The sequence below is a fragment of the Bacillus rossius genome (genome assembly GCF_032445375.1).
Source record: "Bacillus rossius redtenbacheri isolate Brsri chromosome 4 unlocalized genomic scaffold, Brsri_v3 Brsri_v3_scf4_1, whole genome shotgun sequence".
NCBI classification, from domain to species: domain Eukaryota; kingdom Metazoa; phylum Arthropoda; class Insecta; order Phasmatodea; family Bacillidae; genus Bacillus; species Bacillus rossius.
Genome location: NW_026962010.1, coordinates 20,357,152 through 20,381,147, shown reverse-complemented (window position 1 = coordinate 20,381,147; position 23,996 = coordinate 20,357,152). Strand labels below are relative to the sequence as shown.

The window sequence follows — 23,996 nt, the reverse complement described above, 5'->3', positions numbered from 1 at the left end:
GTAAATATTTGCCAGTGTTGTTTCATTTAAATTTTTATTAAATTTATTAGAAAAAATATCAGATTAAAACTTAAAATATGGTTTCAGCAATTAAGATTATAATTTTTTTTTTTAATTTAAAAATTTCCATTTTGATTTATAAAATGATTTATAGAAAGACATGTATTTTGATATAATTTTATTGTTGACTGTAGTTCAAACTTCAACTAAGTGATGTGATTAACTGTTAGTGGGTTAGATTGGTTCTTAAATTAATTAAGTAACACCTGATGCTTCTAGTGCAAGAATTTGAATTGAAGGGGGAAAAAAAAATTAAATTTGACAATATTGCTAATTTTGACTTTTGTTGTGTTGGTATGTAGTATATTTATCAAATCCTGAAATTAATTTGTTTAAATAACATCAGTTGTCATGATCTCGAGGACATTTTGCTTGTGTGCCAGGGATCATGGGTTTGACTTCTATCTTCTGCATAGTTCATGAGTGAGGTCAAATAATTCTGGCTGCCTTAAGTTGTGTTTGTATTGTAATTTTATAAGTGTTATAGTTCATAACCATGTGATAAAATATAGGTATTTTTACCTTTAACTTTTTATTTGCACTATCTACTTTATTTGCAAGAACTATTCATAAACATTTATGAAAAACTTTTTTTCCATTTACTTAACCCACCAAGTAAAAATGGACTTCTGTACTCAAAGAACTCAACATGTATGTTAGGTACAAGTAACTTGTAACAAATTGATTGTATTCATGCCATTGTCATTACATTGTATCTGTTATGTCTAGACACAAGAAGTACACAGTGGGAAGATCCCAGGTTATCGAATCCTCAAATTGCTGGACCAGTAAGTGAAAAATTAACACTGGAATTTTTAAAATTTATTTCTTAGGTTCTGTCATAAGCAAAGCATTGTTTTATAATTTTGTTTTCAATTTCAGGCTGTGCCCTACTCTCGTGATTACAAGAGGAAATATGAATACTTGAAATCACAGCTGCGGAAACCAGTAAGTATTCAATTGTTTTGAATCTCATTCATTACGACACTTACCTAATAGGCCTATGCTATATGTACAATACAATATATTGTGCACACAAAACCAAGTAAATTGTAACAACAGTTAAGATAATATAACATATGTAAATTTGGTTTCTTAGCATCCAGTTTTATCAGCATTTTAATGATACGTGATAAGGTCCATAGCCCCTTTTTAAAACTCAAATCATAGCATTATTAATTTAACATAGATAAAGAATATTTATTTAATACTACATAAATTACCAACTTAACAATTAGTTATTATGTTGGAAATCTTTTAGAAATAAGTTTTCTTATTGAAAGCCTTACAAAATGGCACTAAATTTGTCATAAACACCTGTTGCTGCTATTTCTAGGAGTATTTACAATCACAGATCTTTGAATTCATGTGCGTATTCTGCCATATAAGTATATAATGTAACATTGGCAATGTTTTCTGGGAATTTGGATACCATAATATTTATGCCCGAATATGTCTATAATTGTTTATAAAAACTGATTTTAGAAGCAAGGTTTTAAATTATCTTCTTTAATTATTTAATGAGTAAAATTAATTTAAATGCTCATGTTTTACTACTGGTGTGATTAGTTGTGATCATAAATTGCTTCAATTGTATTCATTGGTATGAAATACCATATGGTGAGTATGTATATTTTGAATTTATATACTTAATATTCACTTCATTTTATTTACAGCTAATTGTGTCAACTAATTTTTTCACTCCAAGTTTACACATTAATTTATTGACGTTTGAGAAAATTAGTTCTATAACTTAGACTTTTCAGGTTTTATTACCAACAACCACATATGTATGTTTTTTCTCCCATGTTACTTTAAATCCCGCCATGGATAAAGCTACACAAAGTTTGAGCGCACAATATAAAATCTTTGGATACAGAACAACCATTGCTTGTATTAACTTTATGTTTCCAGCAATCACAGTGCTGTTACGAATACAATCAATTAGGTAATAGAGAAACTTTTAGTGATGGTATTGTTGTACAACATAGTGATTATGGAACATTCTTTAAACACTTGTTTGTTTACGTTTTGGTGCTTTTGGTTTGTTGGTTAGAATGCTTAAGACATGTTTATTAATAATGGCCAGTATCTTAAATAAAGTTAGATTGAAATATTTGGTATTATTTTTATGTTATAAACCACATTTACAACCTTTCCATCTCTAGATGTAGAATTTCAGAAAGAGTAAAATTGCATTTGTTAGATTTTGTATGTTTATAAATCATAGCAAAAAACTCTCATCTCACTCGATTATCTTTAAAATTATGACTTTTATAATTTAAAAAAAAAACTTCTTTTCAGCTGTTAGCAGTTGAAAATAGCAAAATTGTAAAGGTAATCAACTATGAAGTAATGTAATGTATGTTATTCTTGCTCAGTTTCTTACCTCCCATGTAATTTGATTAGATATATGATTTTATATTATAAAAACTCACGTACCCTTGTTTCACCCTCTTTGTGGTCAAATTTCGAGAAAATATAAAAACATCCAAGGTAACCTTTATATGTTATTTGTGCTCAGTTTCTTACCTCCAGCTTGATTTTCTTTGAGGATACAATTTTTTAAAATAAATCAAAGCTTACCCCCTTTTCACCCCTTCTAGGACGAATTTTGATAAATGAAATAAAATATGCCTATAATTCTGAATTTGGAAGTATACATTTTCCTTTTAATAACAATACTTATCCTTTTTACACCCCTTAGGAGTTGAATTTTGCAAAATGGTAAAATAGTGTTTTTTTTTTTTTTTTGACGTGACAACATCTAATAAATCGATGAACGCCGGCTGCACGCACGAAAAAGTGTCCCACTACAGATGTCCCACTACGGATGTGTCCTGGTTGCTCATTGTACGCATGCGTGGCATCTCTCTTCCACTCGATTGGAACAACCATCGATTTGACTTTTCAATCATATTTTCGTCATTTTAATTATTAATATTATGTAATTTAATGATCGTGCACCGATTTTCAGCACAATCATTACGGTTATTTAAAAGTAATGTTGAATATTCAAATACGTTTTGAACCAACAATGGTGTTTTACAGTTACACATAATAATTCAAATTACACCCGGGATCTTTTTCACAATGTTTTAATAAATATTGTAACACATTATAAATAACTTTGGTGTATTTGGGATGCGTATTTGTTATAAAATCGTGTTAAAAAAAGAAATAATATTATTCCCCTACCGTGAACAAAATTTTTATAAATATATATATAATATCTGAAACTGTTATTTTTCAAGTATGGCCTCGTGGCCGTGCGGTCAGCACCGCTATCTTCCAATCCAAAGGTTGTCGGTTTGAATCCCGGCAGCTGCGAACCTTTTTTTTTTTACTTGTAAAAATAAATACGGCACACGCAACATTTCAAAAGTAATAAATATATTTGAATTAATGAATGCAAATAAAAGTAAATTTATTAATTAAATTGTACATTTCATTTCACTCCTTTGTATCCATACAAAATAGTGATAACTCAATAAAAATGATTCAATTTTATTCATAAATGTATGCAGAGGTTGATTTTATCATACAAAAGATAGAAAAATTAAAAAAAAAATTTCTTCCTCAAAGAATATAATATTTTTAATGCCTAAATGGTTTGGTTGCAAAAACCTATTACGGCTCAGTCTCAGGCCGAATATGATATTTCCTTTTCTTCTGGATCAATCATTTCATCAATGTTTTGTTATGACGTCGGCACGTTAAACTATCGTCCGTAAACCAACTTTACAGACAACCAATTTTTTTTTTTTTTTTTTTTTGTGTTTTTGTTACCTAATGTGTTTCCTTGTGCTTGATTAGCTTCGAAGGCATAATTAACTATCTCAAAATCATTTTCCCCCCTTTTTTCATCCCCTAAAAGGTTGAATTTAGAAACATTTAAAAATTACAATTTGTAACCTTATAGTACTATTGTTCATTTTTAGTTTCTTACCTTAGCTGTAGATTTGGAATTATGATTTTTTTTCTTAAAACCAAACTTATCCCCTTTACACTCCTTACATGAAGAATCTCGCAAAATGGTATGAATAATTTTTTTATTATTATTTTTATAAAATATATATTTTTGTCTTTTTTTTATCAGTTTCAGAGATTTTATTTTTTAAAACAAATCAAAAACTACCCCCTTTATACCTCCTTAAAGGATGAATTTTGATTAAAGGGGAAAAAATATATACTACGTTCTTAATTTCTTACCTTTAGTTCTAAAAGATTCAGAAGTATGCATTTTTTTTTAAACTTTAATTACCCCTTTGAAATCACTTAGGGGTTGAATTTTGCATTTGTGAAATTTTGGTTGGTAGTTATTGTACATTTATTATTGATACCCAATATTTTTCCGTATGCTTGATTATCTTTGGAGATATAATTATCGTTAAACCATATCTACCCATTTTTAACCTCATTAGGTGTGAAATTCTGTAATTATATATAGCCTAGTGTTAAAGTTAGCTAGAGATCTTACTAATAAAAAAAGTTTTATCAATATTCAAGTAATTTTCGATTAAAGCCAGAACAGATAAACACAAGAAAACAAACAAACATTTAAAAAAACTATATTCTTGAGTTATGAATAATGTAAATAGGCATTTCCAATAGTTTTATTTCATCCAATGTATAGATTTTACCTCAAACAATTTTATCATTAGTATAGATCTTGAAAATGTATGTTAGTGTACCTGTTTGTTATTTACCTACTTGCCAAAATAATGCACTGGTAGTTAGTAACTTAATAGGAGATTAGCCTTTTTAGTTAAACAATCTGTATTTGACTTGGTAACCGGTAAACTCATATTGGTGCCTCACTTGTTTTTGTTTTCATTGTTCAATGAAGAGTGTTTTGTGTTAGTGGTGGGTGATTGTGTTGTGCTGCAGAACAACGTTCCAAACAAGTTTGAGATCAAGGTGCGGAGGGCACACATCTTCGAGGACTCGTACCGCATCATCAGCAGCGTGAACCGCATGGACCTGCTGAAGACGAAGCTGTGGGTGGAGTTTGAGGGGGAGGTGGGGCTGGACTACGGGGGGCTGGCCCGCGAGTGGTTCTTCCTGCTCTCCAAGGAGATGTTCAACCCGTACTATGGCCTGTTCGAGTACTCCGCCATGGACAACTACACGCTGCAGATCAACCCCTTCTCGGGGCTGTGCAACGAGGAGCACCTCACCTACTTCAAGTTCATCGGCCGGATAGCAGGGATGGCCGTGTACCACGGCAAGCTGCTCGATGGTGAGTGCTCACGGTCGGCGAATTTCTCTTTGCTCCTGTTTATCAGCAGTCATGCACTAGAAAGGTTTGTAGGAAAGTTAAGAAGTGTTCATTTTGTTATTTCACTACCGTATTTACCCGCCTATGGGTGACATATTTTTTGCTGATTTTAATTGTAAAAAAAATGTTCTGCAATCCATACGCAGGTTTTGTGTTAAAAAGTAATAATATTGTACTGTGGGGTTTAAAATTTTTGAAAATAACTAACCTATGTCGGTTTGTCAATAAATATAACTCCACGAGGAAGTATAAATTATTAAATCAAAATATCTCGGCAGTCGCGTGAAGCTCCGTGAACAGCACAGTTAGTTGACAGTGTGCTGCCTGACCGGTCGCAGTGCCGGCAAGTGACGCGTCTGCTGTGCTGCAGGGAGAGGAGAGGAAAATTTAAAAATAAACCAGCCAGAGAGATAGAGAGAACAAATGTATGTGTGCATATGTATGTGTTACACCATGTGATAGTGTTGACGGTTTTCCCTCCCTCTCTTTTTTGTAAATGTCCCGGGAACTGGCAGCCACCCAATTAACGTGTCTATCTTCAGTTTATTTGCAGCAGTGTGATTGCTCTTTGGTTTTTATTTTTGGACATAATATTTGTGATATAATATTATGCATTCATGCATGGGCTTAAGAATCTTTCAACCTGTGAAAAAGAGAAGTTTATGTTACCTTTCCAACATGTTTTAAAATAGCAGTTTCGAAGTAGATGGGTGAGCTGATTCTGATATTATCTTTAGACGCCACCCCACTATCTCTTAATAGTTAATAATTTGGAAAATTTATAAATATTCCAGAAATAATATACTGAAATAACTTATTGTTCATACAATTGGAAATTTCAAGATTAAAATTTTGATTCCCCGAAAAATTAAGTTTTTTTAATTGAAGAATGTACCACCTGGTTGAATATTTATAAGTATGACCTGAAAATTGCTTTATTTGAGAAATAACTAAAATGTATTATTGTTCAAAAAAATTGTAACTGGAAAAAAGAAAGAATATTTGGAAGTGGTTTGGATCCTACCTTTAACCCAACTAGAGCACTTACCATTAAAAACACAGTGCCTTATTGACTTCCGTATTTTTCTTCTTGAACTTAGATATATCAATATTTTGACTTTCTGCATCAAACAGAAACTTGTTCTTTATTTGCTTATAAATAAATATTTACCATTTATATGTTTTTTAATTATATGCAAATGCTTAGGCTTTTTTCAAAGCATAACATGTAATTTATAATGCAGACAAGACAGCTTCCAAGTTTTCCAAATTATTTATTGGAAATTTAATAATTTAGGTTATTGATGTTGCTAAGTATCCCAAATTGCCAGCCAAACAAGTTGATCTGAAGTCCTCTCTCCAGCGATCTTGACAAAGACTGTCTTATTCGCTGTCTTAACCTCAGGCTCAGCAACGATGAGACGCCATGGAGATGGCTGTTGAGACACGACTATGGAACATACACATTCCATTTCAATGAATAGAACAACACAATCTTAGAACATTCTTTGTTGAGGCGGCCTTGTTGATAACTGCTTTGAGATGTTCTTGAGCTGAGAAGTTATATTAGGGTAGTGAAATTTGAGTTTTGAAATTATGGTAGTGAGATTCTGCATAAACAAACTCATAACATCTCAGTAATTGGAATCTGGACATAAATAACTTAAATTACAGTGTTTTAACTCTGAGCAGTGGTAAACAAAATTGAGTTTCCTGTACATTTAATGCTTTATTTAACAAACACAAGCATAAAATGACTTCTGTTAAATTTTATATCAGTTATTCCAGTTTGACATTGTAGAAACAAGTTCCATACAGTATAACTTAGTCCAACATAAATTAGAAAATTTCTGAACATTGGGACATTTTAAGTTGGAAATACTATGAAAATAAATATATATTTATGTTAAGTAGAAATTCACAATTTCACTTCAAAGGTTTAATAGCAGAGAATAGAAATAATACATGTATAAATCCTGAAGAATATTGTTTGGTACCAATGTTTGTGAACAAGGTTATAATTAAGTTTGGTTTTTTCAATAGGTCACGTACCGCCATGTTACTTATTTTTTTGTGAACCACTGTGAACAATCATGGCGTTGGAAAGTGGTTGGTTCATGTTCACACTCAACATTTTGGTCCTCCTGCTCAGGTTTATGTAACTTCAGTATTTGTAATTTTTCGACCGACGAGGAAGTTAAGGGTATAAACAGTGCGTGTGTAGGAAGCACCTTTGTGAGCTATGGACATGTGTGCAGGAGTTTGGAAGTGTCTGGTTGGACTATAATTCTTTCTGCTCGAATGTAAAATATTAGCACGATTTAGAAAAGTGAAGACAATGCATTCAAAATTGTTCTGTGTTAACTATAAAATATTCATTCAATGTTGCGCAAAAGTACAACTCACAAGATAGTGGCAGCAATGCCTAAACTACAATATGTAATTTTCTTTATTTTCTTTTTTGACCAAGCTGGCAAGGCGAGAGAAATTTACGAATCAGTATTTGAGGACTCTTCCAAAATCAAGGATATTTAAATAACTGTTCAAGAATTGATCAACAAAAGAAATAAGTATTGGCAAACTATTGTACGTTGTGTTCAAATCCACCAGCCGAAAATGTAAATATGGAAGAAGTGAAGTAGGTTTTTCGATGTACAAGTTTGTATTTCTGGAATAAGGAAAGCATACAACAAAATCCAAAAACAGGTAACTGCTTTATCAAGCAGAAGATTATGTGTACTTCCAGTCTGCTACATGCTATCATTGGCATGCCAACGTTACTACTACCTGTGTTCTATGGAAACTGCTGGGAGTGGACATGCTTTGCAAAATTGTTTAACTCAATGGTGGAAAATGTTCTTAATGTAAACAAAGTGCAAAAAAACATCCACTACCTGCTCAATTGTTTGAAGGGAGAATCGTTCATCCGCCAGTGACCACATATTGATCACCGTTTGCATCTTATTCCGGGAATCGCCAAACTGATCCAGAATAAGCAAATAGTTTAATGACAGATAGAAAACAAGTGAATTTTGAGGTTACAGTGTGATTAGTGATGATTTGTTAAGATGAGTAAATCAATTTCTAGTGATAAGCTAGATGCAAGCTGTGTTACAATCAATGTTATCGAAAATTAAGAACTACAACGGCTATGAGAAATCATTTGAAGTCTATAAATAAAACTGGGTTTTGTGAATTGGAAATATGTGAAAAAAGAAAACAAAATTCAGTTAGAACACTTGCTTTGGCATCGTCTTCCCAACAAAGTACTAAATCTGCCATTAAACAGATGTCGCTTCAGAAATGTGTCGAACTAACCAAACAGTGGGATAATAGAATGGTAAAGTCTTTGGCAGTTGATAGTACAGTACACCTATCCCTCACTTGAGCACGACTAATTTGTTCCTAAAAATGCTCGTGTTATTCGTAATTGCGTATTCTGAAGCATTAGTTTCCATTATAGCAAGGCTAATTTAATTAATATGTTCCTAAATTGTCTAGGAAAATATACTTTACGTAATATAAATGCGTGGAATAATACTCAACTATAAATATGTCACATCATCAATCTTTATATGCCTCCTATCGCACTTTGTATGACAAATACGACACCGTGTAACAGGAGATATGTGGTTATGTACTTGTCCGCTCAGGCCTGAGCTTCAACTCACATCGCATATCTTTCCAAACCATCCTTTACTGAGAGTGAAGCCGATATTACTGTCCGGATAGTTACATTTTAATTTTTCAAAAATTAAAAAGTAGAATATAAAAAAGCATGCCAAACAATTAAAATTCATAAGTCATGCAACAAAAACATTTCTTCAACTTTAAATAGAAAAACTAAAATATTAATAACCAAATGCGAGCCTGAACTAATGCATAACTATCGTCGTAGTACACACCACAAAATAGTGCGGGCTATCAAATGTAGTTAACTCGGCACAAGACAGAGAGCGCACGTTGCATTCAATCGGCAAGATATCAGTATCGATATTCGACTATGTGTGCGGTTTCTATATGGGAAGCAACATAGCCAAACATGAATTATGCCAACTAACGCTGGCTAGCTTTTTATAAACGGTACACTGCGCCGACGCAGACTAACAGATGAAGGTTATAACGTTTAAAAACATCTTTAAAAGAAAATTGTGCTCACAGTTGACTTACTTAAAACTAAAGCGCGACCAACATAAGCGTGGCCTTCATGTCAATCTGCGCGCCGTAATACTTCTAGTTTTGTCTCAAATACTTGAACACTATGCATTATGAGTGATCAAGCAGGTACAGTTACCGGCAGCTGAATGGGCAGATGTTGCTTTTGTTTGTGTGAATTCCTTGCCAATGGCTAGACTGAGTTAAAGGCCCGGTCTTTGGCCAGGCGACAACTGTATGGTACGGCGGCATATGCGCGGACGTAAAAACACGGACGTAAAAACATTTGGTCTTTTACACTCCATAGCCGCAATTTAACTTGCCATAGCTGATGTTTGTACAACAGCCAATAGCGTAGTCAGATCTTCGCGCGCATCTCTTTCCCCCTTGTTTGGCTAACTGTATCCCACGGCACATCTGTTGTATACAGCAGTTGAAACAGACTTTGTGGCGTCGTGCTCAACTTTTTTTTTTGCCTGTGGAGATTTCGTGCTAACTGAAATTTAAATACGTGCTCTTCGAGACTGGGGCAGTAAAATTAACATCGCGCTAAATGAAGACATGCTAAGTGAGGGATAGGTGTAAGTGAAATGATTGTGCTGGAGTAAGGAGTAAGGAGTAAGGAAAAATCGTATCTAATAAAAATGCTAAGAAATTCTTTTTTTTTTTTTTTTGTTGTATCTAATATTATTTTCACATAAAAGAGGATTTTTCCTGATATTCCGATTTGCAAAATATTCGCAGGAATTTTTTGAATGTGAATGTCAAGAAATATGTGAATATTTGAGAATGTGAATATTCGTTACACACTACTAGGCCCTACAGGAAATATAACAGTGTAATAGCAAAGCAAATCCTCCAGTGACTCGTACTGCCAGCTGCCGGGTGACTATGATCTAGAAATGCTCGGCTGACAATGAAGGACGCCTCACTGAGCGAAAGGAATTTGAAAGAACGGAAGAGGAGAATAAGGGAGTGAATGAACTCGGGAAACCACTGATGGACATTGGGGATCCATACCAGTAGTTGATTTAAACAATGTTTTATTTATTTTTTAGTTTGTGTGTTTTGTATGTATGTTAAGGAAAAAAACTGAAAGAAAAAAAATATGTCAGTGAATTTGGCAGTTATTTTTATTGTTTTGGGTTTCAAATTTTATGTGTATTCTATTTTCTAAAGAAGTATATTTTGCATGTTGACACAAGATGAAGCTGTACTTGTTGTGAACTTTATATTTCTTGATTTCTTTATGTATGTTTCAGCCTTCTTTATCCGTCCATTTATGTATGTTTCAGCCTTCTTTATCCGTCCATTTTACAAGATGATGCTTGGGAAAGCGATAGACTTGAAGGATATGGAGAGTGTGGATTCAGAGTATTACAACTCCCTCTTGTGGATAAAGGAGAATGATCCTAGTGAACTAGAACTTACGTTTTGTGTGGATGAAGAGAGCTTCGGCCATTTTTCTCAGAGGGAGCTGAAGGCGGACGGTGCAAACATTCCTCTTACCAACGAAAACAAAGATGAATATATAAGGTACGTTCAGTTGTTCATGTAGAATTTGATTGTAATGAGGACAATTGTGATGATATGACTGCTGTTTGGTGAGAATTCAAAATTTAACTGTGATCAAAGCCCAGTCAGGCAGTCAGACATTTCTTGGAATGTTTTTTTTAAATTACTGTGGCATTTTGTTTGTGGTTTGATAATCTGTAAAAATAATTTTTTGTATTTAATTAATATTGACATTCCCTAACTGCATTTAGTATGCAAATCAGTTTTCTATACCTTATTTTCTTATAATACACATATACAGATAAATTTGATGTATCCTTAACCCTGTTTTATTAATTAGAATCAAACAATTAATCATAATAAATGTCATGGTGTGTACATCTGTAAATTATATAGAAAATCTCCTTTTCATAAATATAGATTTTTAATTTTCTTAAATAGTACACATTTTTCTGTAGTCCCATGTTATTTTGTGTGAGTGTTTTAAAGATCATATTTAGTATTAATTATTACTTTCAACTTTTGATTATTGATTTTGCAGCTTATTTACCACACCTATAAAACTATACTACATGTAATAAGTTTATTTGATTCCTATTCAATATTGGTTAAAAATTGATGAGAACTATTTTGCTAGGTCACAAGGACTAAGTTTAGGTATTGTATTGTTGCTACTCTTAGTAAGTATTGGTATTGTATTTTCGCTACTTTTAGCATACATAGAACTTGGATTTTACAAATCCTGGATTTAACAAAGCAGCGATTTTACGAATACATTCTGAGGAACTGTGGAGAAATTGGAAATGTTGACACCAAAATATAAATAATCAGAATAAATTTAAAAATTCATTACGAATGCATATAAAAATACATTATTTTTTAACACACTAAATGTGGTTTTTTTTTTTTTTTTTTTAATTTTTTATGTTTCAATAAGAAGAACAAAAAAATCAGACATTACATTTAAAAATGTGGTGACGGTAGCTTCTGCTATGTAAGTGGGCACACGTGAAACTCCTCTGGCCAGGTTGGTAGCAGCGGCGGCAACGTGACGTCGTATAACTTACCTCTTCCCTCCCCCAATTCACATTCTTCAAGACTAAAGCTCATCCCTCCCAGAGACACTTGTCTTCCCACTCTTTAACATTCCCTCCCCTCATACAACCTTCTGCATGAGAAACTGTCAACATCCTTCAACCCCCTCACACTTCGCGATGAAAACCAAAACACCACCCAGTGCTGTATAGTCCATTCCTGTTAAAATTAATATTTTTTAGGCTCAGGCGACACCATGTCTACCAATACTGTGAAAGTTATAATGACATCAAACGTAAAAATTTAAGGTACACTTTGTTTATTAGTCAAACAGCAGTATTTCTACTGTATTTCACAAACTTCAGAATTTCTTGAATGGAAAAATTTAGCAGGGCCGTAAAAATATTTATTTTACTGCAAATAAACTATACTTACCTTTCCCCTGCATTTCAATATTTTCACCCATCATGCATGACGCAGAACCGTGTGGAGCATGATAGAAGAAAGAAAAGCAATTAAATAGCGACTTCCTCCCCCTGCACCCGATTCTCGGGTGAGCAGAATTTTAATCACGAAACCTGACAAGAAAATTAAGAGAATCCAGTTGAAGCTGCAGTGTGACCACTGTGTTCGCAGACACTAGATGAGTTCCCTCTAAGGAATACACAGTGCACGCTATGTACTACAAATATGTGCATTTTCAAGTCCCCACACTACAAGTCTTATTATGTGCAACAAATCTGTCCAATCGTCTTTCAAGTACATTGTTCACAAATAATTGCGACGCCCACTAGGCAAACACATCTTCACGAAGAATAATTAGATGCTGATTTAAGTCACTAGAAGGAGAATGACAATGCCTAACAAACTCCTTAAATTATTTCACAAATGCTATATTGGATTCCTGTCTGGAGATTGTGCAGGCCAGACTAAAATCTGTAATTCCCACATGCTCAAGTATTTTCTGGCTTTACTAGCCTTACAAAAATTATCCACATGTCAACAATATTTTGTATGACTCAACAACAAAAGTTAATGTCTTGGAATCAAGAGACATTTATATTGGCCCACAAGACTTTAAACTTTAACAGCCGGACCTAAGTCAAGAATCCAAAATGCAATGATAGTTAATGTGACAACTTATAAAATCCCTTTCGGCACAGCCTATAGGCATAGGTAAATTTCAAAGTAACTATTTACCCTGGAAAAATTTGGAAACGTCTATAAACTTTTGGAACATTTTAAGAACTTAGGACATAGCATATTTATGTTCTTTTATATTACTTAATGATCAATTAAATATTTTCTCATTTCCCATGCAGTGAAAGTATTAAAAATATTTTTAAGTCAAAGTACATATCCACCATTGAATAGCTTAGAACAAATTTCATATTATTTTCCAACTAAGGTAATTATTTAATTTTTTGACCTTCAAACACTATCCACCTACAACTACAATATGTCACAGCATGTTGTCTTGTCCAAAGCAGTTTAAATAAGAACGAACCGTCCTGCAAATCACACAGACTTAATTGACGACAGTTGTGCATGTGTGGAGGGGTAGGAACAGTGAAAGGAAAAAGAGGGGAGGGAGCGAAGTCAATTTGGAAGGGGAACGGAGGAGACTCTGTCCAGTGAAGACGTCACTAAGTGGTAGGAACTTCAAAGTCCATTGTCCTCCCCTTGCTGCCAGCACACCACTACGGCTAATCTCCGGCAACCAAGACAAATGAAAATAATTTCTGATGGCTTTCAAAAATTAACTGGTTTCTTGCTCTGAAATATACAGTATGTTTTAATGAATGTATTTTTCTTTACAGCTCAGTGTTTTTCTTAACCACAAACACCTATGATCACTTTTATGGAACAGTGCTCTGAACTATGTGCTTCTTCCCCTCAGTTCTGGTAATAATTTTGTTTCGTAAACATTTTTAACACTAAACTGTTAAATATCAACATATATATATATATATATATATATATATATATATATATATATATATATATATATATATATATATATATATATATATATATATAAAAAAAACTGATAAGGGGATAGCTAGAAATGCTAATCAATAGTACTTCTGTTGCTCTTTTCACCCCTCTATCTCTCTTGTAATGATTGGATACTGGCATGTCTTTGGGCAGAATTAATAAAAGAGAAGAGGAGAAAAGTATCAGTGGTGGTAAAATATGAGGGGGGGGGGGGGGGGCTGAATAAATGTTTAGCTTGTCTATTTTACATGAGAAATGTCTAAAATTTATAGGTGTATTAAAAAAATTACTAGCACGTTTTAGTATTAACATTTCGCATGGTATTCACAACTGGAAGAAATAACTATTTATGCACGATTAAATTTTAGATACGCTGTCACGTACAGTAGATGCTTTTTAATGTTTGCTATGCGAGAGAGATACACATGCGTGATTGGATGCTTGTCCGTGCGGCGGGCTGGGGAGGTGGGCCCGATTCCAAATTCACTCGCTGTGGCTGGAGATTTTTTTTGTTGCATTAGTAGTATTTAATATTTAATAGTATTTTATTTATTAAGACCAAATATACACTAATAATAATAATACCTACCAGATTTATTTGGATTAAAATTTAAACGAATACTTTTTCTTCTTTGGTTGGGGGGTGGGGGTGGGGGGCCACTTCCGATTTTACGAATGCAATCCGTGGAACCGTGAGCAGACATAAAATCGGGGTTCTAGTGTATAGGTATTGTATTGTTGCTACTCTCAGTAGGTATATACCACAATTTGTAAAAATAATAATAATTATTTTTCAGAACTGCATTGCATGGTTTGGAAGTGCTACTGCAACATTGTAGCACAGTGCATTTCTTTGTTCTAACTTTTTTTATTTCTTTCCTGTGCAATGCTGATAGAGATGACGTGGCTGTCAGCAATTTGTTATTGGCTTATATCACTTGTCTCACACATAAGTAGAGCCAAGATTTTATGCTTTAATATTTGTACCAAATTCACTGTAAAAAATTAAAATTTCATTATCATTTAGATTGTTTTGAATTTTGTACATATCAGTAATAAATAACTTTATTCACATTTAGCATTAATCACAGTTTGTGTATCCAAACAATAATAAAAAAAAATTATATGCAAATTATAAAGCCTAATTGCCTTATGAATTTCCATGAAATAAATCAGTTATTTGCTGCTTTTATTTCCTTAACTCCTATTTAAGTTTTTTAACAAAACATTTTTGTACCTTCTATCTTTCCAATATACTTTAAAAAAAACTTGAACTAGAAACTACATAAATTTTTGTTCATAGCTCATAATTGTTTTAATTTACTAATTACATATGCCTAACAAAAGGGTTTACAAACTAAAATTTGATTTTAAATAAATAAAATCAGGTAATTCAGTCGAATTCTGAAGCAGCATTGGATTTCGGTGTTACAAATTGCATTGACTTGTGTTTTGTTAATATTTTGGTTTTATTAGTATTCTTCTTATAATAATCTTGAATCTACACATAAAACAACTTATGTTGTTAATGGCTTGAGATGTATGCCCTACTACTTATCATTAATTTCATCATTACGTTATGTTGCGTGCAGTTCAGTATTTTACTTGTGGAGTGGTCTTTATTTACTTTTGCATAGTTTAAGATTATCTGAGATATCTATCTACTGAGATAAATTATATCTCAACAAAATATTCTCAAACTTTTCTGAAGAAGCCACATCAAATGCACCATGTCTAAACTCTGTATCTTTCAGTAACAAAAATTTTGTTTTTGCAAAGGCAAGACTTTATTTAAACATACATAAGTTAATATTTTAATAGTAAAATTCCTCACTTTCTTGAAATAAGCCACTGAAATTGGACTTTGTGCTGGCAACTTACTATAAGTTAGACATGACTGTGTGTTTACGTTTCCATAGGGAATAAAGAGTAGGGGATCTTGCATACTTTTCTACAGTATCATCCACTATGTAAATGTATTAATTTTATTGACAAATTTTTAACAAATAATAAAAGTGTTTTTTTAAAAAAAAAATGGGTTTTTAAAGTAATGTATTTATAATAGAATATCTTAAGTTTTTTAATGAAAGGTCTTATACCACTCTAAATATAACAATAGTTTGGTCATTAACGTTTCTGTTGATTTAAAGAAACTAAAAATTATGTACTAATCACAATATTGTAATTTAAATTAACCGAATAAGTTGTAAATCATACCCAGCTAAATACTACTTTAAAAATTAAAAATATTAAATAGTTGATTCCTATTATGTAGGAAATTCCCCGACTGTACTCTAAACCCCCATTGTGTGAGAAACACCCATTCTATGGAGAATCCCTTCCTGTGGTTAAGTCCCGGTCAGATGTGCAGATTTGCTGGACTTCAGTTCTTTGATGTTATAACTTTTCTGGTTCAACATGAGTATGAGCAGAAAGAAGTATGTTGTATGGCTTTCAATTTATCATGCTGAGAATCATTCAAAATAACTAGCGTAATATAAAAAAAAACCTGGTTTAAACCTTAAAACCATGGTTAAACAAAAAAAATTTATTCATACCTGGTTTGTTTTTCAACCCTGCTATAAAGAAAACAAAAGGTTTAAATTTTTTTTTTGAAAAGAGCTTGTAAAATAAGCCAGAAGAAGGAGTGAGTGTGGAGGTCGCTGAGCGAGAGTGGGGCCTCGTGCTTGCAGGCTGGTGATCCAGTGGCGGTTCGTGTCGCGGGTCCAGGAGCAGATGCAGGCGTTCCTCGACGGCTTCAACGGCCTGGTGCCCCTCACCCTCATCAAGATATTCGACGAGCATGAGCTGGAGCTGCTGATGTGCGGCATCCAGAACATCGACGTCAAGGACTGGAAGCTGAACACCGTCTACAAGGGCGACTACCACCCCAACCACATCACCGTGCAGTGGTTCTGGAGGGTGGGTCTTCCGCTCGGGCCATGACGACATGAGAGTGGAGCTGTGGCAAAATTAATAGGCGGGAGAAACGGGTCTGCCACGCTCCCTATTTGACAAGTGCCAGGAATTGATCCCGTATCACCTTGGAGTAAGGCTTGTACCAAATAACACCACTCGATACGTTCTTTAAATGATTCATGCAATGGAGAATTTTGATTTATTACAAATTCTTGGACATATGCCATTGCAGTTTTGCATTGTTTGTCATGAAAAAAATTCAAGAACACAAATTAAGAAATAAAAATGAAAACATAATCCCACAGATAACAAGCCGTAATCAGCGATGTCAAACAGATGAACCCAATTATAAACCTAAACAGTAGGTTTCCTATGAAAAAAACAGTTTGAATGTGTTCGTCTGTGCTTTCATCATCATGTTGTCCACAAAATCTTTTATCTTCATCATTGTTTTTGTATATTTACTGCGTTGTCCAGGTTTATTGTTTGTCTGCATTTACTGTTATTGTTGAGACTGTCTTATTGTTGCTAGCCCATTGTGTTAGTCTCTGCTGTTATGATTATTTTCATGACTATATTCCTTCCACAGAATTTTTGTGGTCTGGTATTTAAGTTTTAATGTGTTTGTTTGTGTTGTCATCATTGTGTTGTCCATAATACCTGTTTAGGTTCATCGTTGGTTTTATCTGTTTGATATCAGCTGATTTAGGCTTGTTTACTGAGGGGTTTATGTTGTCATTTCTTAATTTGCATTCTTGAATTTTTCCCATGACAAACAGTGAAAAACTGCAATGATGTATTTCCAATAAATTGTATTAAATCAAGACCTCTTGACTACAGCAGCCTCATCTAATTGGAAGCAACTACAGTAGAATCCCGTTATAGCGAGCACGGTAATAGCGAGAACACGGCTATAACGAGGTATTTTTGAGGAATTTACGGCGTGATCGCTTGAAGCGCGCTTTTGTTATTTGTCTGCTCTTGCTCGCCACTAGACATCTTGCCGTTGACGCCTGTCACATTCTTCAGCCTTGCAGTCGCCACCGAAATGCATGGCTTTAAAAATAGAATCCCATCCTTTCTTTCTTTTATCAAACTTCCGTTAGTTGTCTGTGCCGTGTGTAGACAAAGTTTGAGATTGAAACAGAAACAACGTAAGAAAGTATTTTTTACAAATTAGAAATATGTATGTTTTTGTTTTTATAATCGCCTATTTTCACGTTTTTTTGGTTGTCATCTTAAAAGAGATAATATTAAAAAGCCGCTCTAATGAGATTTAATTGTTTCTTGGTTAACAAAAACTATTATCAAATATTGTTAATTGTTTATATTCTATTTATTATTATTTATGCGACGTCATACTGTACGCGTACGCAATACGACTGGATTCGTTGCTGCAACATAACATAGCATGTTATGCGGTATCAGAAGTAACGAGTAACATAACGATAGTAACGAGCAACAATTATTATGGTAACGAGTACTAATTGTTATAGTAACGAATACATACGGGTACACATTTTTTTGTTACTTTTACACCTCTAGTAGGCACTACCGTATTTATTTCCGAATCGCTAGGACAGTTTTCTTGTAACTTTTGTTTCAGTCAGTTGTTGGGGTATCTGTCCGGGAAAGGGGTGGTGATGGTTTGAGTTTAATCCCAAATTTATTTTCTAAAAAAGTTGACAGGTTTCTTTAAATGAAAAAGTATAGTTTTCCAGCGACTATTTCGTTTGAGGCGTACGTGCTTTGCCGCAGCCGCACTCCTGCTTTTTTGTAAGGAATTAAATCGTCGCGCTACACTAGCACCACCTGTTAGCAACATCCCGAACCAACATGGCCGCCAGCAGACAGCCCGCGTCAACGATAGATAGCAGGACAATGCTGCGTCGGCCGCGGGCTGAGATGCTATACTTACGTGACGTGGTAGGGTATTCTGGTTATTTTGCCGCAATCGGTGATCGCATCAGTACTTATGGGGTATCGTTTTAAAGAGAATTCATACATCTGCTCACAGAAATTAAGATTTCGTTAATATAACCTGTTATTTTTCAATTATACAGGTTTAAACACCATTTTTATGCTATTTTCGGTTAATTTTTATTTTTTGGGGGCCAAAATTTGTCCAATTCGGTTATAGCGAGGACACGGTTATAGCGAGGATCAAACCCGGAACCGTGACACCTCGCTATAACGGGACTCTCGTGTAGATGAGGAAACTATAACTCATTCCCAGGGATTGCATTCTGGTCCCTTACTGCAAATGACACTTTTTATACCTTTTCCTCATGTCTCATAACCTTCCGTGTTATGAGTCTAACCCAAAGCAATGGGTTATATTCCTGGCAGGGTCAAACCTGTATTTTCCAATTGTGGGAAATTTGTCAGACATTGCTGAAAGCTTGAGAGTTTCCCAGTTAGTTTTTACAGTACAACCATTCCAATCTAATTTAGTTAGCTTTAGGTAGTGTGTACATAACTCTCTTTGCTATGTATAGTGGGATAGCTAACAGACATTATTGCTGATGAATACTGCTCAGTTCCATCCAAGTTATTAGGCAAGCACTGTTACTAAGTTAAGTGCTCTGTCTCGTGGTATAACCTCATGGGCAGGGCAGGGACAGGTAATATGTGAGTCTACTGGATAGATGGATACAGTTTTTCAGTTAATTGTCAGCAGTATGATAATTTAATTACCAACCACCTTTACCCTCCATTGCTCTGTATGTCATATTACAGAGTGAGTTAGGTCATTTTTTCACACATTGATAGTTTATTTAATCGTTCTCTAAAATTGTGGATACCCATATAAGAAAAAGCATCCACCATAAAATAACATTTGAATTAATTTGGTTAGTTTATTTTGAAACATTGTGCCAGTGGTAATTTGCTGCCATCTACTTGGTGAATTTACTAACTATTTATGTTTATGACTTTGGATGGTGCCTGCTGTAACCTTGGGATTGCTTATTCCTATGTTGGAATGCAACTGACTGGTTGGATGAGATGCTGTGTGCATGCAAAATACATTTGAATTGCACATTTAAATATTAAAATTCGAAAGTTTTAACTTTTAAACATTTTAAGAATTGTTCATAAATATTGTTGAGAGTGGGTTTGAATTATCTAATGTGATTGGGGAAAAAAAAAATTAGGAAGTTTTTATTTGAAGAAAATGTTGGAGGCATTTTAAATGCCCACACAACGATTACCAAAATAAAATACTACTTACTAACAATTGCTTAGAAAAAATTGAATTTTTTTTGTGTACTGGTTTGTTTTACCTTCATACTGAAGTTAATAATTTTTATTGATAATGAACTTTTCTATTCCCACAGTGACACTTAAAATACTATTTTTTATGGTATTCTCAATAAGGTCTTGATTCTTTTAATTTTTTGGGTCCGTGTCTCGAATTAATCTCAAACATAAATTGCTTCTTGCATATGCTTACGCAAAAAGTTACTGAAATTTTTCTCTTAAACATTAAGGGCCTGTCATGTATGTCATAGATGATAGGGAGCACGGAAAGGCTGGTGCAGTATGGAAGTAGTGAAGATGACGATCAGAATGTGGCAGAGTGACGTTTGTGTATTTTCGGGCATGTGTCGTTCTGCCTAAAGGCGTTTTGCCTAATTTTAGGCAAAACGCCGTTAGGGAAAACGCCATGCCGTTAGGCAAAACGTCATTAGGCAATTTGCAGTTAGACAAAACGGTTTTTCGTCTTTTACGCAGAATGCCATTAGGCAATTCGGCGTTAGGCAAAACGCCGTTAGGCAAACCGCTGTTAGGTTACATTAGGTTAGGCATAATGCCGTTAGGCAAATGGCCATTAGGCAAAATGCCGTTGGCCAAATCGTAGTTAGGCAAAACGCCATTAGGCAATTTGCCATTAGGCAAAACGCCTTTAGGCAAAATGAGGTTTTGTCATAGTAACATTTTAGGCAAAACGCCTTTAGGCAAAATGAGGTTTTGTCATCATAGTAACATTTTAGGCAAAACACCGTTTGGCAAATCTTAGTTAGGCAAAATGCAGTTAGGCAAATCGCCGCAGGCAGAACTCCGTTAGGGAAAACGCCGTTAGGCAAATCGCCTTTAGGCAAATAGCCGTTGGGCAATTTGACATTAGGCAAAACACCTTTAGGCAAAATGACTTTAGGCAAATCGCAGTTACGAATTCATGTTTAGGCAAACCGCCATTAGGCAAATCGCCTGTTACTTGTATTTTCTAAATGGTTTTATAACAAGTGTAGATGTAACAGTTTAATGTTGAATAGTTAATATAACCAATCACAGGACCAACTTCCATTTTAACAGTCAAGTTGAGTCAAACCAAACTGGAGATTTTTACCGAAGATTTAGTCGAGCCAACTTTAGCAACCAAAATCCTCAAACCTTAGTGTGATTTCAATATTTTCTTACCCCTTAAACATTTTTAGAATTTTTTTCAGGACAGGATAGAACCTTAAATCACATTCTCTCTCAACAAATAGTCATGAGATTAAACACAGGTTTTAAATTTACTGGTAAAAATACATAGAAATGCAGAAAAATAATTGCTCACTTTTCAATACTACACTATTGGCTGTCATTTTATTGAACTAATGGGCTGGATCGGAGTAGCAATATTGCATAAATGTGTAGTTATTTATTGCATTAAAAAATAGTTGAGATATCAGTTAGTAATTTCAAGGGTACTGTTAATGATACGTACACTAATAAATATGTCAGATGTGTTTTTTTATATGCCAATTAAAATCTAAAATGTTATACTAAAGGTATTTGCTAACATTGTGCCTACTCAAGTAGGCTTGACTAATGATCCGAAGTTCAACAGCTTTGTGAAATAAACTCAATTTGGATTAAAAAGTTTTTGTTTTGAGTAATAACAATTTAATCTGTGATTCAATACAGATTACTTACTTTATTCTCACTCATATTTCAAATATGCGAAATGTGCAGTAGCTTCCAATTGTAGTGCATGTTATTTGATGTATGCTACAGTATGCTGTATAATATTGTTTTTCCTGTGTGCAGGTTGTGCTGTCATTCAACAATGAAATGAGGGCACGGCTGCTGCAGTTTGTGACGGGAACGTCTCGCGTGCCGATGAATGGCTTCAAGGAGCTGTATGGCAGTAACGGCCCACAGCTGTTCACTATAGAGAAGTGGGGGACAGCTGAGAACTACCCCCGAGCTCACACATGGTGTGTATACCAACTGTGCGGTGGCTTGCCAAGGAGTAGGCCAGTTAATGGCTTAGTATGTTCTTAAAATAACCGATAGTCATTATTTGTGAGTGAAGGTTTATTCCCTCTTTCTTTTAATTTTTCTTCTCTTCCCCATTTCTTCTAAATATTTTTCCTTTCTCACTTCTTCTTTGTCCATCCACTCATCCTGAACTCATACCTACTTATTAGGCAGTGAGGTAGAATATCTTCACAGGAAACCTTAGCTTGTTTATGAGGTAACTAATTGTGACCAACATCTCATTAATTTTTAGTAGACTTCCCTCTCATTTTCTTTTTCCTTTTCCTCTTATTAGAGCTGTATGGCCTTTTTGTACTGAACCATTGTCTGGAATCAGCATTGTGTGTATCTTATTGAGTTCTAAATACAGAAAAGTACAATTGTATGGTTTCAGTTCCTACTGACTTCCTTGCTTTCATTCAGTTTTAACTGTGGTAACTATTTTTCAAATTTTATTTACCCAGCCAAAAGCTATTTGACAATTATTACCGTATTTACTCGCATATAAGTCGCCATCGCAGATAGGTCGCACCCATAATTTGAGGTCTTGAATTTGGTATTTAAGATTCCCCCCATATAGGTCGCACCGGTAATTCATTACCGCGCCGTGCGCGGAGAAAGGTCATTGTACTCGATCAGCTGCTGTTACGCCGCGCCTGCTGGCTCTCTGTTCTCAGAGCTGCGCATGCGCAGTATAACTCACTCAACGCTCCGCCCAGACTCGTGACCTTGCATCAGCAGCCAGCCAATAGACGCAAGCTTAGCAGAAAAAAATATAAGCTCCACCTCCCGTGTACCAGTTTTTTCCAGTTCTAATACCAGTTTATTGGTATACGCACCAGTTTTCTCGCTGTCGTGACATGTTCAAGTTTACGTCCATCTTGATGTCTTGATACCAATAATTAATTACGATCCCCAGAAATAAATTGTTAGTTTAAAAAATATGCGTCAACTGTACAATACTTCCGAAATCATAAAATACGAATAAAACAGTTACCAAGACTCCGCTCATTTTATCTTGTGAAGGTTATGTCTCGTACCAGTATTTCGGCTAAGTTGTGACATAAATACAGTATCAGAACTTACAAGCAGCCACGTTTAAACATTCGTGAGTTTACGTTTTTCCTTCGTGCATTTTAGATTGTCTCCTGCTATAATTACTCGGACTTTTACACGCCTAGGCTTAAATTATTACATGTTTAGAAATAAAAGCAACTTTTCATGTTATAAAATATGTATATTTTGCGATTTAAAATGTTCATTGCCGACTATAAACGTTACGTTTTTCACTATGTTTTTAGGCCTAATAGCTAATCTTATCTACTCATAAAGTACCCACTGTATTTTCTGGTTGGTTATGGTTGTTACGTGACGTAAATAGCGGGATGAATTCGATTTTTGAGACGTAATTTGCGTGAAAGTATTGTATTGGACTAAATGGGAACTAAACGGGACCTGAAGAATATAGTGCAAATAACGGGAAAACGTAAATAACGGTAACGTAAATAAGGGGTTTCGCTGTATGTGTACATTGTAAATAAATTTGCCTATACCTATATAAACTTCTTTTTCGCATTTTAAAGCAAAATGTTGCAAAAAAAAAATTCCTCAAAAATTTAAAAAAAAAAAAAAAAATTTCTTCACATATAGGTCGCACTTAATTTTTTTCCCATCTAATCTGGTAAAATTGCCGCGACCTATATGCGAGTAAATACAGTAATTAGATCATATCATAGCCTCTGGAGGCATGGTCATATCTCTAAAAGAGATCAATTATTGGTAG

General features: G+C 34.3%; 1 protein-coding gene across 12 annotated transcripts in view; it reads left to right on the top strand.

Annotated features, from left to right (window-relative positions):
* Positions 1–23,996, top strand: part of LOC134541577 (E3 ubiquitin-protein ligase Nedd-4) — a 122,924-nt gene that overhangs the window by 90,450 nt on the left and 8,478 nt on the right. For 7 of the 12 annotated variants that reach the window (XM_063385093.1, XM_063385095.1, XM_063385098.1 and 4 more), the window contains 6 exons: positions 790–848; positions 943–1,008; positions 4,951–5,302; positions 10,759–11,032; positions 16,738–16,966; positions 22,001–22,170. In XM_063385093.1, coding sequence (XP_063241163.1) covers positions 790–848; positions 943–1,008; positions 4,951–5,302; positions 10,759–11,032; positions 16,738–16,966; positions 22,001–22,170 — 1,150 coding nt within the window. The remainder of the gene's footprint in view (positions 1–789; positions 849–942; positions 1,009–4,950; positions 5,303–10,758; positions 11,033–16,737; positions 16,967–22,000; positions 22,171–23,996) is intronic. The other 5 variants (XM_063385103.1, XM_063385100.1, XM_063385099.1 and 2 more) reach the window with 1 other exon arrangement.